Consider the following 13,305-nt stretch of genomic DNA (forward strand, 5'->3'; position numbering starts at 1 on the left):
AGTAATTTAGATGGCTATTTGAGGGAGGGAGCTCCCTCTTTTGTCCTATCGGCTCCTCAATGGGGTGCCAGAAGTGGACATGGAAACTTAAAGCCAAGTTAATGGCCATCAAGTCAGCCAGCTACAGTGGCCTGTAAGGACCGGAATTGCGCAGGGTCTAACAGATGAAATGTCAGTGTAAAAATTACTTCTCTAACATCCTGCAGTACAAAAGTATTGCAGGAGATTAGATCAGCGATCAGGCAAGTAAAAGTTAAAAGTCCCATATAAGAACTAGGTAAAGAAAAAAAACAAAAACAAATGCTTTCAAAATAAAGTCCAAAAAAATAACAGAAAAGAGTAAATAAAAATGTACACCACGTTTGGTATGGCTGTGTCTGATACAACCTAAGCTATAGAAGAATACCATAACCCACACGATGAAAACTGTAAAAGAGAAAAAATAAAAAACACCAAAAGTGTAGCCTTTTCATTATATTGACATAGAAAACATGGACTAAAACGATCAAAAAGTCGTTATAGGAAAAAAAAAAAAAAAAAAGTAACACTGAAAACGTAATCTTGTTGCACAAGGAATGTGACGATTGCTCAAGGAATTGAAGTTGAACTTCCGAATTTTTTTTATAAGGGCTCGTTTACCCAGTTGAGTTTGAGACCCCAACTCTAAGGCATATACATATACATTTACATTTTCCTCCAATCAACTTAGGAGAGGGAATCAGAGCTGCAGACAGAACTTAAATAGTCAGCTATACATTTTCTGCAATAAAACATGTCATTACTTTCCCTCATACATATATCATCTATACACAAGCCAAGTAATTGATGGACAATGGATGGAGGCATTGATCTGAGCTCCATATTCTCCAGCTCTGAATATGACAGAGTCTGTGGAATGTCCTGCACCCATGGAGGCCCCACACAGAAGCCTACAGGACTCAAAGAATCTGCTGCCAACACCAAAGGTCCTTCAGAGATCCTAGAAATTCCAGAGCTGTCACGGTGAGCTATTAAGCAGTTTGGTTAAGTGTCATGGCTGATCTGTGATTGTATGTGTCAGTTAGGTTACACAAGCATAACTTGCGACATCTAAGCGGGAAAACCCCTTTAAATCAAAAAACTTACCGGAAAAACTATGCTTACTACATACCTTATGCATTTTTTCGTCAAATATAGTACTGGTTGCATATGGCATTATGTAATTTTGCATGGACTTGGAGGACAATACTACATTTCCTTCAGATAAATTACTTGCTAATTTCCTCAGTGCTCGTGCTCTCCTGTGAATCTATAGAAAGAAAAGAAAACATTACCAATAAATTCTGAGGAAATTTGTCACACTCCTGTGATAAATTAAAGTTCAGAAAATAAATAATATTCAATGTTACCTGGATGTGTTTCATATTCTCAAAGAAGTCCATTTCAGGATCATTGTAATCTGTAAGCTTAACCAAGTCTGAGAACTCTGAATGCCCTGGGAATGTTCGGATCAAATTAGATAGCAAAGTGGTGTAATCTTGCTGAACAGTCTGTTAAAGGAAAGGGTTAAGTTATACTGTGTTCACAAAAAACTTACTTTAAAGTGGAAAAACAACAGCATATTTGTGTAATTCTTCCAGAAAATCTCCCTACAAGAAGGACTTCTAAGTTGCTGCAGCTTCTTGCAGAATATCTGAAGATCAGAGCCCTAATTGATTCATAATACCTGAAGATCAGAGCCCTAATTGATTCATAAAACCTGAAGATCAGAGCCCTAATAATTCATAATACCTGAAGATCAGAGCCCTAATTGATTCATAATACCTGAAGATCAGAGCCCTAATAATTCAGAATACCTGAAGATCAGAGCCCTAATGATTGATAATACCTGAAGATCAGAGCCCTAATAATTCAGAATACCTCAAGATCAGAGCCCTAATAATTCAGAATACCTCAAGATCAGAGCCCTAAAGATTCATAATACCTGAAGATCAGAGCCCTAATGATTGATAATACCTGAAGATGAGAGCCCTAAAAATTCAGAATACCTGAAGATGAGAGCCCTAATGATTGATAATACCTGAAGATCAGAGTCCTAATGATTGATAATACCTGAAGATCAGAGCCCTAATAATTCAGAATACTTGACGATCAGAGCCCTAAAGATTCATAATACCTGAAGATCAGAGCCCTAATAATTCAGAATACCTCAAGATCAGAGCCCTAAAGATTCATAATACCTGAAGATCAGAGCCCTAATGATTGAGAATACCTGAAGATCAGAGCCCTAATAATTCAGAATACCTGAAGATCAGAGCCCTAGTAATTCAGAATACCTCAAGATCAGAGCCCTAAAGACTCATAATACCTGAAGATCAGAGCCCTAATGATTGATAATACCTGAAGATCAGAGCCCTAATGATTGATAATACCTGAAGATCAGAGCCCTAATGATTGATAATACCTGAAGATCAGAGCCCTAATAATTCATAATACCTGAAGATCAGAGCCCTAATGATTGATAATACCTGAAGATCAGAGCCCTAATGATTGATAATACCTGAAGATCAGAGCCCTAATAATTCAGAATACCTCAAGATCAGAGCCCTAATAATTCAGAATACCTCAAGATCAGAGCCCTAAAGATTCATAATACCTGAAGATCAGAGCCCTAATGATTGATAATACCTGAAGATCAGAGCCCTAATGATTGATAATACCTGAAGATCAGAGCCCTAATAATTCAGAATACCTCAAGATCAGAGCCCTAATGATTGATAATACTTGAAGATCAGAGCCCTAAAGATTCATAATACCTGAAGATCAGAGCCCTATTGATTGATAATACTTGACGATCTGAGCCCTAAAGATTCATAATACCTGAAGATCAGAGCCCTAGTGATTCATAATACCTGAAGATCAGAGCCCTAGTGATTCATAATACCTGAAGATCAGAGCCCTAATGATTCATAATACCTGAAGATCAGAGCCCTAATAATTCTGAATACCTCAAGATCAGAGCCCTAAAGACTCATAATACCTGAAGATCAGAGCCCTAATGATTGATAATACCTGAAGATCAGAGCCCTAATAATTCTGAATACCTCAAGATCAGAGCCCTAAAGACTCATAATACCTGAAGATCAGAGCCCTAATGATTGATAATACCTGAAGATCAGAGCCCTAATGATTGATAATACCTGAAGATCAGAGCCCTAATGATTGATAATACCTGAAGATCAGAGCCCTAATAATTCATAATACCTGAAGATCAGAGCCCTAATGATTGATAATACCTGAAGATCAGAGCCCTAATAATTCAGAATACCTCAATATCAGAGCCCTAAAGATTCATAATACCTGAAGATCAGAGCCCTAATGATTGATAATACCTGAAGATCAGAGCCCTAATGATTGATAATACCTGAAGATCAGAGCCCTAATAATTCAGAATACCTCAAGATCAGAGCCCTAATGATTGATAATACTTGAAGATCAGAGCCCTAAAGATTCATAATACCTGAAGATCAGAGCCCTATTGATTGATAATACTTGACGATCTGAGCCCTAAAGATTCATAATACCTGAAGATCAGAGCCCTAGTGATTCATAATACCTAAAGATCAGAGCCCTAGTGATTCATAATACCTGAAGATAAGAGCCCTAATGATTCATAATACCTGAAGATCAGAGCCCTAATAATTCTGAATACCTGAACATCAGAGCCCTAATAATTCAGAATACCTGAAGATCAGAGCCCTAATGATTCAGAATACCTGAAGATCAGAGCCCTAATGATTGATAATACCTGAAGATCAGAGCCCTAATGATTGATAATACCTGAAGATCAGAGCCCTAATGATTGATAATACCTGAAGATCAGAGCCCTAATAATTCATAATACCTGAAGATCAGAGCCCTAATGATTGATAATACCTGAAGATCAGAGCCCTAATGATTGATAATACCTGAAGATCAGAGCCCTAATAATTCAGAATACCTCAAGATCAGAGCCCTAAAGATTCATAATACCTGAAGATCAGAGCCCTAATGATTGATAATACCTGAAGATCAGAGCCCTAATGATTGATAATACCTGAAGATCAGAGCCCTAATAATTCAGAATACCTCAAGATCAGAGCCCTAATGATTGATAATACTTGAAGATCAGAGCCCTAAAGATTCATAATACCTGAAGATCAGAGCCCTATTGATTGATAATACTTGACGATCTGAGCCCTAAAGATTCATAATACCTGAAGATCAGAGCCCTAGTGATTTATAATACCTGAAGATCAGAGCCCTAGTGATTCATAATACCTGAAGATCAGAGCCCTAATGATTCATAATACCTGAAGATCAGAGCCCTAATAATTCTGAATACCTCAAGATCAGAGCCCTAAAGACTCATAATACCTGAAGATCAGAGCCCTAATGATTGATAATACCTGAAGATCAGAGCCCTAATAATTCTGAATACCTCAAGATCAGAGCCCTAAAGACTCATAATACCTGAAGATCAGAGCCCTAATGATTGATAATACCTGAAGATCAGAGCCCTAATGATTGATAATGCCTGAAGATCAGAGCCCTAATAATTCAGAATACCTCAAGATCAGAGCCCTAATGATTGATAATACTTGAAGATCAGAGCCCTAAAGATTCATAATACCTGAAGATCAGAGCCCTATTGATTGATAATACTTGACGATCTGAGCCCTAAAGATTCATAATACCTGAAGATCAGAGCCCTAGTGATTCATAATACCTGAAGATCAGAGCCCTAGTGATTCATAATACCTGAAGATAAGAGCCCTAATGATTCATAATACCTGAAGATCAGAGCCCTAATAATTCTGAATACCTGAACATCAGAGCCCTAATAATTCAGAATACCTGAAGATCAGAGCCCTAATGATTCAGAATACCTGAAGATCGGAGCCCTAATGATTCAGAATACCTGAAGATCGGAGCCCTACTACAATTGTCTACGGAGTGGGAGCCAGAACTTGCCTACAAATTAATGAGAATCTCAACCAGTGTTGCGATTACCGTGGCATGTGTCAGGGCCTCATTCTAGAGATGCATGCAGATCCCACTGGTGGGATCCGCATATAACATGGATTTATGACATCATGTGGATATGCATTAAATGTATAAGGGAATAATGGCTATGTTCAAGTGACAAACATATATTTATTTAGAGAAACACTAGTGATGAGCGAGCGTGCTTGGATATGATTTTATCTGAGCATGTTGTTGAGTTAATAGAGTATCTTTGGCATGCTTGAAAACTATGTTGGAGTCGCCGTGGCTGTTTGACAGCAACAACACATGTAGGGATTACCTGTTTGTTAGAGAATCTGTTGAACAGAAGCAGGACATGCAGCCACATAGAGCATCTTTGGAGTGCTTGAATACTATTAGCACACGAGCGTGCTCCGATAACACTTGCTCATCACTAATAAACACTTTTTAACATATTATTGTAAGATTATTATTGTAACTATGTACCTCAACTTTACTTTTGAGGCCGTTCCTCAAGCTCTCAAGTAGAGTGCGATGAATAATCTCCTGGTAGTCATCCTCGGTATGCTTTACTGCAGCCAGCTGCTTCATAACACTGATAAGGAGAAGTCCTGCATTGTCACTTAAAGACATGTCGCCAAGCTAAAAAATAAAACATTTTACAGCATTATCTCAAACGTCTCTATAAAAGAAATAAGTATTTTTAATAAGGTTACTGAAATTACTATAATTTCCGAGATAGCCCCACTTTTTTTCAAGTTTTTTTTCAGTTTTTTCACATTTTTGATGACGCTCTGTTTGAATGTCACAGCATGCATAGTTTTAAATGCAACATCATCACCAATGTCAGAGACGAGGGCTGATCCTGCTACTACTTCTTCCAGGGAGCTCTGCACTTAGTTGACAATTTAGATGCATGCTCTTTTCTGTTATACCTACCTCCCTTTTCCCCTCCACTTTCCTAGCATGCAATGCCTCATATCAATCACTGTCGCCTGCGCAGAACACTGCTGGGAGAGTGGACACAGACTAAGAAAACAGCGCTTTGCTGTATGGGAAACGTAGTCCACTGGCGTTTCCAAAAAACGCAGGGGATGCATGTAAACAAATGGGCCACTGACCCCAGTGAGAGGGGTCACCAGCCTAAACAAGTAGTTTTGGGGGAGGGATATATTATAGTTAAAATAGTAGAGATGAGGGAATAAGGTTGCAGGACCCGGGTGCAACAGCCTCTTGAGTATTCCTTGGCTGCTAGACCATGGTGCGGCAAAACTATTTGCTCACCTTTAAACAATATCACTGTATTGAACTTTTTTTTTGTTTTAATATCAGTGAACCCCTTTAGCCCACAAAGAATGGTAAATGTAGGCATACAATTATTATGGACATGTTTAGTCCATTTTATGAACTATAACCCCAAAGTTAAGATTTACCTGTATTGTGTAAAAACAGTTGTGCATAAGTGGAAGGATGTAGTTCACATCTATAGACTTCATCTCCTTGATGAAGGCAGTTGCTTGTTGGAAGGCTGTTAGTCTGACATCAAAGTGTATATCATCCAAATGCTTCTGATCAAAGGCATTTAACTGTGTAAAAAAAAATATTAAGTTTAATTCAAGCCTTATCATGAAATTAAAAGTGCCATTCAAAAAACAAATTGCTACAAACCTTGACAGCAACATCAGTGACATGCGCTAATTGAGGGTCAAGTTCAGAGAGGACCTAAAAAACAAAAAGAATGAGCTACTAAATGATATCTAATCAGGACGTGAAGAATCTGTGCAGGTCCTGGCAGCTTTCTTTAATGCCTAGCACCAATCAAATAGGTCAGTGTCAGGCAGGAAGAGAGACAGGAGAATTCAGTGATTGGAAAGACCGCTGTATCAGCATTCTCCTCAATTACCGTATTTTTCAGACTATAAGACGCACCTAGGTTTTAGAGGAGGAAATTGTGGAGTGGGGGGGGAACTGAAGCAAAAAATGTGGTCAATTCTGTACTTAATATCCCCTATCCTGGTATGCATGGCTCCCTCATCCCCATCCTCATCCCCAGCTGTTGGCAACGGAGCAGGACGCTGATAGGGAGCGGAGGAAGGTAAGTGTAATGGTTTGTTTTTTTTTTGTTTTTTAATCTTTTCTGATGGGGCAATTCATACCAGGGCCGGGATGGGGCCAATCATACCAGGATAAGGATGGGGCCATGAATACCAGGATGGGGGTGGGGGCCAATCATACCAGGAATGGGATGGGGGCCAATCATACCGGGATGCTAGAAAGAAATGAATATTTATTGTCCTCCACGCCCATGGGCGTGGAATGCAGTGAATGTTCATTTCGCAGTGTGCACAGGAGTTAGCCGCAGCTCCTGCCTCTGTGACCTGCTGCCCCGCTGATGCTGCTCCCCAACCTCCCCATCACAGCCAGAGCCAGTACATCCGCACTCTAAGACGCACCCCCCATTTCCTTCCACATTTTGGGAGGAAAAAAGTGTGTCATAAAGTCCAAAAAATACAGTATATGAAGCAGCCTTCAGACTGTACTAAAACTTTTTAGCAAATTTTTTATTGCTAAAAACTGCGTTATAGTCAAAATATATATGATATTTTATCAAGACCTAATGCATACATTACCTGAAATGTAGTACAAAGCGTCTGCCGGGATAACTTATTCTGAATTATAGCAAATAGTTTGCTTAGCGGCTTTAAGAAACTTGAGGGATTTAAACAATGTCTTAACAAATTCTGCACGGTCTCCAGAATGTCCACTTCAGTGTCCTAATAGGAAAATAACCAGACTTGTTATGCATTTGAACACTTTTTAGATTACATTTTTTGGTGGAGGTGTGAAGACTGAAAAACGACAATTCTGGCATTTTTGCTTTTTTTTTTGCTTTATGGCATTTACCATACTTTTCCAGTCTTGATTTCAAATACATTTGGTTTTTAATATCTTTAAATTTAAAGGCAGAAAACGAAGAAACTGGGGTGATTCAAATTTTTATGTTTTATTTAAGCGATTTTATTTGACATTAGTTTAAGGGATTCAACATTCTAAAGGGGGTTTTACACATAGCGATATCGCTAAAGCGTCACCGGTTTTGTGACATTATAGCGATATTGCTAGCGATATCGCTATGTGTGATACTTACCTCCGACCGGCTCCGCCGCTGTCTGTCGCTGATCACGCGAGATCGTGCAGGTCCATTTCTCGCCGGACGCTTCCTGCTGGCGCCGACGAGCGACGCGTGGTCGCGGACGGAGGATGTCATGGTCGCCGCGTCTGAAAGGTAAGTAACGACCGCTGCTGCATCGCTGCGTCGCTAGTGAAATCTGCCTGTGTGGCAGCTCACTAGCGACCATTTAGCGATGCACCAGCGATCCTGACCGGGTCATATCGTAGTCAGGATCGCTGGTGCATCGCTAAATGTAAAGGGGCCTTAAGTCAGGTATGAAGCAGAGTGTGCCATACACAGTGGGTGGAAGCTGTGTTTTACAGATTGCATATGCTGTTAATAGCAATGAGCAGACCTTGCTCTGATTGCTGCTGTTTAACCAAAACAAATAAGATGGCTTGTATAAAAGAGTGACGCAAGGGAAAAAAGTTAAATCATAATATATTACTACACGGTTCAGAGCAGGGCCGCCAAAGGGGAAACCCCACCAGGTAAAACTAACAATAGGAAATTGTGGCTGTGGAAACCCACTCACCTGTCCCCAATTCTTCTAAAAACTCGGTGTCTATAATTCTATACTCGTATAACCTTTTTAAGAGCACATTTGCTAAATGTATCTAATCTAAGGGTGGAAATGTTCAGGAGCATTGTAGAATGTGGCTACGGTATATATTAACACAGTTTACAAGCAAATTGCTCATGTATATGAGAGTTTAAGGAGAGTTTAAGGCAAACAGCCAACTCATTGCTACATAAACTGCACTGACATTTTATCTAGAACAACGCTGTATAACTTAATCACTCACCTGCGACAAGTTACTTTTATGTAAGTAAGATATAAGGAGCCCTATGAGTAGATTACTTTGTTCTTTGTCTTGGATAAATTTGCTAATCCTACGAGTTAAAGACAAACAATAAAATAAAACAAAGATAGATTCCAATAACATTTTAAAATCCATGCCTTGGTGCACCTGTATGACTCAAAAGGGACTCTATACAACATAGGAGAGGCACTGCAAAGGGGGGGGCACTGTTTTACATGCTGGGGAACGAAAGTACTGCAGTGCGCAGGCACCGGGAAAGGTCAGAGAGGCCCGGTGCCTGCAATACTTTGCACTGTCCTCAACAGAGCATATAAGTACGCCTGCACAGGAGCGTGATGCCGGGGAGCTAAGCAGGAGGGCGGCGTCGCAAGAAGATGGGAGGCGCCAGACGCGGACCTGCTACACTCATCGGACCGGACCGCCCCTCGGGTGAGTATAATAAAAGTTATTTTCTTATCTTTCAGGTCTGATCGAGGGATTATCTACAGCATTATAGAATGCTGTAGATAAGCCCTGAAAGGCAGCGGCCGCCTCTTATATCGGCCAAACCTGATGACAGGTTCCATTTAGGCACAAGTCTCAATAAATATCAGGGTAAGCAAATTAATTATTCAGTAAGAAATCTCTAATAATGAATTACAACTTTTCCAGGATGCATTAAATCATTTATGCCAGAACTATTTTATTTCAAGGTAGATTAAAAATGTTACTCGCCTATATAAAATATGGTGACTATCTTTTTTCATTGTCTGAAAAACGTACTTACTTTGAAAGAATGCTGAGTTCCTTGCTGACTTGTTTACCAAATTTCCTCTTTTTCATTTTTTCCGCATTCAGCATGCTTTTATTGAGATACTGGAGCAGCACAGGCACGTGGGGTAGAACAAGCTTCACGCCAAAAGTTGGGCACTCTAAGTTCAAAGTATCCACATATTATTATGATGGAGGCCAACGTAGTGTGCCAAGCCAATGAAAAAACTACATGAAGCACTTGCTTACCATCACCCATATAGGCAGCATCAGGAACAACGCAGTCATTGACAACCAGGGAAGAGAGGCTTTCCGTTTCGTCAAAATCTGGGCAGCTCAGCAGATTACTAGTTATATCGATGACTACACCTGCTGTTGAGTCCGATAAATTCTTTGTAGAAAGCAGAGCAAATGCATTCAGCAGTACATCGAACTCTGGCTGTCCAGGCTTTTGTTTAGCAAGACAAGGAAAATACCTATTGAAAAATATACCCACATAACCACATCATCAATACAAATAAAGGCACATCTCAGCAGTCAAACATTTCAGTTTAAGAAGCAAATCATTATGTAATAGAAGTGCTCACAAAGAAATTAATGCAATAAGATAAGCAATTATTATACCAGGTAAATTCCCAGCTGCTCCAGTGCGGCCACACTGGTGGTCCTAACAGTAGAGATGGTGTATATTTATTCACAGGACCTTGCCCAGTGGCCATATCAATCTGTGGCAGCAGGGATGGGAGCCCTGTGAACTGCCTCTTAAGTAATGGCAGCCCCAACATTTCTTTTAATTAGCCGGCCTGGTGTGACGTAATCGTTGCTGTAGGACACGCGATTTCTGCCAAACCCGCCATTACCGACATGGCCGCTTGACCAGGTCCTGCGAATCGATTCACACCAACTCTACTCACAAGTCTTTATTATGTGTGTTGCTTCAATGGCTGGCACATAATGACAACAGGACAGTTAAAGGGAATCTAACATATTCCTAAACACTAACGTGCAGATATAAAGTTAATCTACATATTAATAGCATTCCAATGCTGTCCGACCATTTTACTGAAGTGCGATGAATGGGTAAAAAGTGAACTTTATGATTCTCGTGAGCAGCTTGCTTTCAGTCAGATACGTGTGTGTAGCGGCTACAGTTTGATCAGAGGCTGTAAATACACCCAATTACTTTGATTGACAGCTCGCTTTGCACAAATGTGCTGCAGAGCCAGCTGTCAAGGTGACAGGAACATGTCTACAGCCACCTTTACTATGTACTGAATGATGACTGTAGCCACTACACACATGTATATGACTGAGAGCAAGGGCACTCAGGAAAAATAAAGTTAATTTTCTTCGGATAGAGGTACATTCAGGAAAATGGCTGGACAGCATTGGAACGCCATTAACCTGCAGATTGACCCTATATTTGCAGGTTAGTACAGTTTCAGGACATAACAGATTTCCTTCAACAAAGAATAACTATGTGAACGAAAGAAGAAATTCCTATCCTGTGTGATACTGACTGCTGAGCTGTGTATCTATCCCTATCCTGTGTGATACTGACTACTGAGTTGTGTATCTAATCCTATCCTGTGTGATACTGACTGCTGAGCTGTGTATCCATTCCTATCCTGTGTGATACTGACTACTGAGTTGTGTATCTAATTCTATCCTGTGTGATACGGACTGCTGAGTCGTGTATCTAATCCTATCCGTTGTGATACTGGACTCCCCCTGCAGTCTGTGTCAGAGGGTGGTCTGTGTTGGCACGGTAATAAATTGTGTGATTTCCAGCTTTACAGAAGGACGATAATACCATAGAAATGATAAGAATAATAGGCAAAATTGTTTGGTGAATTGGAAAGCGCGGGGGTTAAAATTTCGCCTCACAAAATAGCCTATGAGGCTCTCTGGGTCCAGACGTGTGACTGTGCAAAATTTTGTGGCTGTAGCTGCGACGGTGCAGATGCCAATCCCGGACATACACACACATACACACACACATTGAGCTTTATATATTAGATGTGTACAGTAGTTCAGTGAAGGATGTGCTGTAAATGTTTCCATAAGAATTTGGGAAAGTTATGAAATGTCCTATAAATGTCTGTTCTGTTCCTGATCTAAGGATCTCGGCTTTTAGTAGAGATGAATCTGTGCTGCACTTTATGTACATGCTCAGTAGTGATGCAGGGCTGTGGAGTCAGAGGTTTAGTAGAGATGAATCTGTGCTGCACTTTATGTACATGCTCAGTAGTGAGGCAGTGCTGTGGGGTCAGAGGTTTAGTAGAGATGAATCTGTGCTGCACTTTTGGTACATGCTCAGTAGTGAGGCAGTGCTGTGGGGTCAGAGGTATAGTAGAGATTAATCTGTGCTGCACTTTATGTACATGCTCAGTAGTGAGGCAGTGCTGTGGGGTCAGAAGTTTAGTAGAGATGAATCTGTGCTGCATTTTATGTACATGCTCAGTAGTAAGTCACTGCTGTGGGGTCAGAGGTTTAGGAGAGATGAATCTGTGCTGCACGTTATGTACATGCTCAGTAGTGAGGCAGTGCTGTGGAGTCGTAGTGGAGATGAACCTGTGCTGCACTTTATGTACATGCTCAGTAGTGAGGCAGTGCTGTGGGGTCAGAGGTTTAGTAGAGATGAATCTGTGCTGCACTTTATGTACATGCTCAGTAGTGAGGCAGTGCTGTGGGGTCAGAAGTTTAGTAGAGATGAATCTGTGCTGCATTTTATGTACATGCTCAGTAGTGAGGCACTGCTGTGGGGTCAGAGGTTTAGGAGAGATGAATCTGTGCTGCACGTTATGTACATGCTCAGTAGTGAGGCAGTGCTGTGGGGTCAGGTTTAGTAGAGATCAATCTGTACTGCACTTTATGTACATGCTCAGTAGTGAGGCAATCCTGTGGAGTCGTAGTGGAGATGAATCTGTGCTGCACTTTATGTACATGCTCAGTAGTGAGGTTGTGCTGTGGAGTCGTGGTGGAGATGAATCTGTGCTGCACTTTATGTACATGCTCAGTAGTGAGGCAATCTTGTGGAGTCGTAGTGGAGATGAATCTGTGCTGCACTTTATGTACATGCTCAGTAGTGAGGTTGTGCTGTGGAGTCGTAGTAGAGATGAATCTGTGCTGCACTTTATGTACATGCTTAGTAGTGAGGTTGTGCTGTGGAGTCGTGGTGGAGATGAATCTGTGCTGCACTTTATGTACATGCTCAGTAGTGAGGCAGTGCTGTGGGGTCAGAGGTTTAGTAGAGATGAATCTGTGCTGCACTTTATGTACATGCTCAGTAGTGAGGCAATCCTGTGGAGTCGTAGTGGAGATGAATCTGTGCTGCACTTTATGTACATGCTCAGTAGTGAGGCAATCCTGTGGAGTCGTAGTGGAGATGAATCTGTGCTGCACTTTATGTACATGCTCAGTAGTGAGGTTGTGCTGTGGAGTCGTGGTGGAGATGAATCTGTGCTGCACTTTATGTACATGCTCAGTAGTGAGGCAGTGCTGTGGGGTCAGAGGTTTAGTAGAGATGAATCTGTGCTGCACTTTATGTAC

The 13,305-nt window shown here is 40.8% G+C and overlaps 1 protein-coding gene across 1 annotated transcript in view; it reads right to left on the reverse strand.

Moving 5' to 3' along the window:
* Positions 1–13,305, reverse strand: part of UTP20 (UTP20 small subunit processome component) — a 187,324-nt gene that overhangs the window by 70,962 nt on the left and 103,057 nt on the right. The window contains exons 30-38 of the mRNA XM_073545021.1: positions 10,003–10,229; positions 9,770–9,914; positions 8,986–9,073; positions 7,638–7,781; positions 6,676–6,729; positions 6,441–6,593; positions 5,494–5,649; positions 1,389–1,529; positions 1,151–1,288 (exon numbers count right to left, since the gene is read on the reverse strand). Of these exons, the coding sequence (XP_073401122.1) occupies positions 1,151–1,288; positions 1,389–1,529; positions 5,494–5,649; positions 6,441–6,593; positions 6,676–6,729; positions 7,638–7,781; positions 8,986–9,073; positions 9,770–9,914; positions 10,003–10,229 (1,246 nt within the window). The remainder of the gene's footprint in view (positions 1–1,150; positions 1,289–1,388; positions 1,530–5,493; positions 5,650–6,440; positions 6,594–6,675; positions 6,730–7,637; positions 7,782–8,985; positions 9,074–9,769; positions 9,915–10,002; positions 10,230–13,305) is intronic.

Source organism: Dendrobates tinctorius, unplaced genomic scaffold (assembly GCF_039654945.1).
Source record: "Dendrobates tinctorius isolate UK_male_01 unplaced genomic scaffold, ASM3965494v1 ptg000139l, whole genome shotgun sequence".
NCBI classification, from domain to species: domain Eukaryota; kingdom Metazoa; phylum Chordata; class Amphibia; order Anura; family Dendrobatidae; genus Dendrobates; species Dendrobates tinctorius.